General features: G+C 35.3%; 2 protein-coding genes across 2 annotated transcripts; one reads left to right on the plus strand and one right to left on the minus strand.

Moving 5' to 3' along the window:
* The first annotated feature begins 669 nt into the window (after positions 1 to 669).
* On the plus strand, positions 670 to 2,948 carry LOC139893002 (protein mago nashi homolog). Its single transcript, XM_071876132.1, has 3 exons — positions 670 to 1,001; positions 1,946 to 2,122; positions 2,735 to 2,948. The coding sequence occupies exons 1-3, from the start codon at positions 759 to 761 to the stop codon at positions 2,792 to 2,794; spliced, it is 480 nt and encodes a 159-aa protein (XP_071732233.1). The 5' UTR covers positions 670 to 758; the 3' UTR covers positions 2,795 to 2,948.
* A 1,424-nt stretch (positions 2,949 to 4,372) lies between these two features.
* LOC139893003 (uncharacterized) lies at positions 4,373 to 5,046 on the minus strand. The gene has a single exon (XM_071876133.1). It carries the CDS (start codon positions 4,990 to 4,992, stop codon positions 4,582 to 4,584), a length of 411 nt encoding a protein of 136 aa, XP_071732234.1. The 5' UTR covers positions 4,993 to 5,046; the 3' UTR covers positions 4,373 to 4,581.
* Between the last annotated feature and the right edge of the window lie 906 nt (positions 5,047 to 5,952).

Genomic DNA, 5,952 nt, shown 5'->3' on the forward strand with positions numbered 1-5,952 from the left:
TGTCCGGATGGTGTGGATGATGGAGTGTGTGTTTGAGATCGAGATTTGGCCGCACGCAAACGGGGGAAAAAATCGTCAAAGACTGAATCGCAAGTGAATAGCAAGTTTGTAAGTTGTAAATGAGTTTTAACCTAATTATAATACTGGTCAAACGCAAGGGCGCAAAGGCGCAAGGTCTCTTGCTCCTTGCGAGGGTAAATTGTCATGGGTTCCCCCAATGTACTAGAGAGGTCATGGGTTCGATCCTTAGGGATGACATGATTTTCTTTAAAACAATTGAACACCAATAATGGTGGTATATATTGACCCTACAAGGAAGTTTTACCAGATTCGTTCATGGACCTCTACCCAGGAACACTGCCCGAATGGATGTGTTCTCGGGTTCCGTCGATCGGGTTCGGGATTCCGCCCGAACGTGTGTGATACGTGCAAATGATGAGGGTCGTTGAAATAAATGATCTACTGATGCCCAAAAAATCGCCGTTAAAAAAAATTGTCAAGTTTTTTTTAAAGGTTGTGAGTAAAAAAAAAAGAGTGTAAAAGTGAGTAAAAAGATGATAATCCGTTATTAATTGGGACGGGGTTTGTTGAACTTGTATATTTTAAAAGCCCAAAAACATGGGCCTAAATTCAGACAGTGGGTTCTTAAAGTATCCATCAAACCCAGTTTAATCTGGAATCAAACCGAAGTACTTGTTTTACTCCGGTTTACACACAGCACTTTCATCCTCTCACGCTTCAGAAGTTACAAAAGATCGATGACGGAAGAAGAGAATGGCGCAACTGCCGCCGCCGTCACCGGCGGCGATTTTTACCTGAGGTATTACGTCGGTCACAAAGGAAAGTTCGGTCACGAGTTTTTGGAGTTTGAGTTCCGGCCAGACGGTAAACTCCGTTATGCAAATAACTCTAATTATAAGAACGATACAATGATTCGTAAAGAAGTTTTTCTTACACCTTCCGTTCTCAAGGAATGCCGCCGTATTGTATCCGATTCCGAGGTTATTATTTTTTTATTTTTTACTTTTTTTTTTTTTTTTTTTTTTTTTTAAGTTTCTTAGTTTGTTTTAAAATTATTAGGGCTTTTGCTGCTCTTGCGTTCTAGATTTACGGTATATATAGATATGTATGTATGTTTGTATAGCTGTATGTATATGTGTATACTTGTTTGTAGTTTAATTCATTAGTGGATTGCTAGGGTTTTGATTCTAGTGCACTGTGATTAGGTTAGGTTTTCAAATTGGTTATCTCTGTTAGATCTGTAATTGGTAGGTTTTAAACTGCTTTTAGGGTTCACTGTTTTTAGAGTTGCTGACATCATTTGATTTATGGATATTTAGATGTCTAGGTCTTGTTTATTAGCAGATTTTAGGGTTTAGAAAAGGTGTTGTAATGGAGTTGAGATGAGCTGATTCTGCTAGACTGCAACACTTAGATATTTAATACATCAAAGAGTAACTGATTGTATTGCCCCAATGGAACTTTGTTTAAGATAATTATGAGTTTAAATCTCACTATTGACCGGATTTTGTGTTCATACATCTTTCATATGATGACGTAACATATTCTGTTCATCTTCTTGTATTGATAATAGATACCATCATATAGATCTAGAGGAGAGACACATTATGAATCACTAAGTACCCCACTTAGTAGTGGGATTATCGAGTGCATGCTTTGGGTTTAACATATATGATTTGAAAGACGGAAGTTGGTTAACTTTTGCAAGTAGATGAAGTGATTTTGTGACTTCAACATGAGAGGAATTGATTCCAAGTTAACTAATATGAGGCCTTGGGCTTTTAGCCGGTTGTTGGTTAAAGTGTACGGCTAGGACTTTTTATGTTCCCTGATGACTACATTCTTTGCTATTATGTATGTAAATTACTCTGCTTTTGGGGAGTCTGATTAGAGATATATGGCATTTCATATGTTTTTATTTTAGATTATGAAGGAAGATGATAACAACTGGCCAGAGCCTGATCGTGTGGGACGACAAGAGCTTGAGATTGTGATGGGAAATGAACACATCTCGTTTACTACTTCAAAGATTGGGTCACTCATGGATGTTCAGACCAGTAAAGACCCTGAAGGGCTTCGAATCTTCTATTACCTTGTTCAGGTTAGTATGACATTCATGCTTTTGATGTTAGTAAAATTAACCGTGCTGAACTATATGTTGAGTTTTATTGTCGTGGTCACTTGTTATCGCGTGATGATATTATGTTATACTGAATATGAATGAATTTAAATGAGCATGCACTCACATAGGGAGAGTAGGTGTGAAAAGAAGTTGGACAACTGTTGATCGTACTACCAAGCTTTAAAACACATAGAGACAAAGAAATTGTACATGTTTTAATGATAAAGAAACTTAGTTGCCTGAAATATTCTTAATACGTTTAATGGGTACATTCATTTGTTTAACAAACAAATTTGGTCAGCGAAGATGACCAGTTTGCATATAAGTGGTTAGCTGCATGTAATCTACTCACTATTGTTTGACCATGAATACTTTCCCTCTTGACTGTTGGTATATATATATATATATATATATATATATATATATATATATATATATATATATATATATATTTATTATAATCATAATATTTAATTTAATTATTTATTATAAGATATAAAAAAGAGCTTAAAAGTAATAATGTTATGCAAGTTCTTGATACATTTGGTTCACCTACATTTTTCTTCTGCCAACTTATGTTGAAAAATGCAGGACTTGAAGTGTTTCGTGTTCTCTCTAATATCACTCCATTTCAAGATTAAGCCAATTTAAGTAATTTCTGTTGTAGTGTGAGATTTTTAAGGGGTTATATGTTGGATTGCCCAAGTTAACGTTTTATGTTATTCAAATTTGTATCGGATATGACGGAAATTACATTGACGTTAAAAAGCTTGTTACCGGCTTTAGTTGTAAGCCTTGACTTTTATCTGGCGGTCATTCAATATTTATGTCCTTGTTTTAAGTTGGAATTTAGATTTAAATTAATTTAATTCGAGCTGTTTGGGTGAGTTCGATGAAAGCAGACCGCTAGATCTTGTTTTTGGTTGGGTTTCTTTGTTCGTGAAGGTAGTGAGAAACCATAAAGTTTTTTATGTTCAGATTATTCGGATATTTTATTTATCTTCTACAAGATGGTAACACTCATGTTTTAAAGATGAGTTGGCTACAAATGCTGTCCTAAATTCACTTCCAAAAAGTTACGGAGTATAACATTTTGTCATGAAATACAACACCATTAATATGCAAAAGTCTATTCAACAAGTTGCACACAATGCTAAAATCTGCTGAAATCATTATTGGTCAATTAGAGTAAGCAATTCGAAAAGGGCAAAATCGAGCAAATGTGTTGCAGTATCAGTTGGAAGTTATGAACTGTTTTTGCGTAGTGGTTTTTTTGTTAGTTCCGGACAATTAATAACTACAACCTGAACTCGTATTTCCTAGCTTTGTTACTACTTGATGAAGGTTCTATTTCATAGTTGAAGATGCAAAGGGAATACAAAAATCGCGATTTTCCCAAATACGAAGATGAAATTGAGTAAAATTTTATTTGTTTGTTTCTTGGTACAAAAGATGGGACTTGATAATTTCCAACCCCAAATTCATCTCCTTTCTCCAAAAGAAATTCTATTGGTATGTACTTATTGATTAAGTTGGTTTATCTTTTTTTGTAGTATATGTGCGATTCGATAGTTTTTTATTTTAAAAAGCAGACAAATCACGTTTCATTAACATGCCTACTCGTTGGCATCCTTATACCTTCAAACCAGGTTTTAGGTTCAAACCTCACTAGAAGTCTAGAACCATTTATTAGGGTAAGTTGATAAAGGTCACTCTTATTCTTGTTAGACTGACCGCCCTCCCCGAGTTATCTAAACTAGAAAAACCTTATCCGTTGATTGACATTATGAATGCTTATTGATAATGTTACAAAATTAAACACATAAAGGACATTCTCATGAGGTAACATTTTAAAGTTAAGTTGTAAGGTTTTTCCTGTTCGGGTTATCCGAAGAACGAGTAATCCAACCTCATATCTACTGTACGCAGCCCATCAGGAATACCCTTCCCTAGCCACCCCAAGATTCGAACCCGAGACCTCTTGCAAGGATGTGATGCCCCAACCGCTGGGCTACCTCTTGCAAGGATCTTAGGAGGTAACATTTTAAAATATGAAAATAGCATAACTCTGGAGATATCATATTTGATCAAGTGTCGGCTTTAAACATGCATCTTTACTCTCTGATGATTAATGTAGCTCAAAAGAAATTTTGGTAGGAAGTATTTGATGTAAACTTTAAATGATTACTAACATTTGTTACGGAGTATAAAACTTGGAAGTACAAACTCTGACATAACACACTAACATTTGTTATAAAATTTGGTATGATCTTACCTATATATTGACCATTTCTGTATCACACATAAACACAATCACACTACTACACAACATCATACAACTAGATTGCTAACACATACCTTATAAAAACCATGATCAAATTATTAATTATACTAATAATCATGGATATATAGATTTATTCATATGGACCAGGTCCGCTTTATCCACGGTTGTCGGGCCTGCTTCCTCCACCATCACTGCCACCATGACCACTACCAGAACCATGCCCACCTCCATGAGCTCCACCACCACCTGACCCATAACCATAACCTGACCCTGAACCACTCCCACTTCCACTCCCAGAACCATAACCGAATCCATAACCTTTACCAAACCCATTAGGCGACCGGCCTGAGCCCGACCCATAACCCCACCCACTTTCCGGGCTTGACCCATAACCCCAACTATAATCCCAATTTGGACCATGGGCTGATCCAGTAGCTCCACTTGGACTTGAAGTAGACATTTGGTCCACAAGTGTCTTTCTTCCACCTTTAGGATTATAAGCAAAAGTAGCAGTAGAGATACAGAATAAGAACATAAGGAGGACAAAAGTTTGGTATGTTTTCATTGTTTTTTATCAAAGTCGTTATTATAGTCTTATGACTTAGTAATTTATGCAAATGCAGACTTTGTGGGATTATATAATGATGAGATAGTGTGATGACTAAAATGGTGCATCAAGGGTATTTATGTAATTTTGCAGGGGGGTAGTACCCCTGGTTGGTATAATCTTGAATGTGGATGTAAGATATGGACAGCCATTTGCCACTTGTGATTTGCAATTCAATTCCCCCCAACTATGGTAATAAAGTAATTACATACATACATATAATCAAACTTTAGATATTATCTGATTGCATAATCTGCAAGTCAATTTAAAAAAAAAAATAGGAAAAGTAAGTCGACCGGTATATGATTAATTAAAGTTTAATCCTTTGGATAATATTGGACCTGCATTATAAGAAATGGGTACATGCGCATATACCCTACTTTTATATGTAACCACTAGAATAAGTTACACTTGCATTCTTAGAAAATGACACTAGTTTGACATTTGTGAGATGGATTAATATACCTTACAATTTGCCTTTTACTACCTTAAGTTCTATGTGCACTTCTCGTAATGCATACCACCTATATTATAAAAAATCACTTTAATTTCTCATTATGAACATCAAATCATGATGCTGCATGCTTAATCAACAAGACTAACTTTTGGTGTTACCAAAGATTCATATTATGGGCAATTGTCAGGTTTGTATAGCTAAAAAAAGTACCTTTTATGGGCACCATTGTCATATAAAATTATGATCCCTTATGGGTTAATTACATCATGACTAGCTTTAAGATCTAACAAAGGAGCGTGTTAAGTTATACAATTGGAAACAGTGGCGATTTCAGGATTATAACTCAATGGGGTCCCGAATTTTTTTCGGTACCAATTATATTTGAATGGTATTTTAGTGGTAGTTTACCTTAAAAATACTATGAATTCGACAAATATATCGGGTCCGAGTAGTTAAATTTA

The sequence above is a fragment of the Rutidosis leptorrhynchoides genome, chromosome 2, assembly GCF_046630445.1.
Source record: "Rutidosis leptorrhynchoides isolate AG116_Rl617_1_P2 chromosome 2, CSIRO_AGI_Rlap_v1, whole genome shotgun sequence".
In the NCBI taxonomy this organism is placed as follows: domain Eukaryota; kingdom Viridiplantae; phylum Streptophyta; class Magnoliopsida; order Asterales; family Asteraceae; genus Rutidosis; species Rutidosis leptorrhynchoides.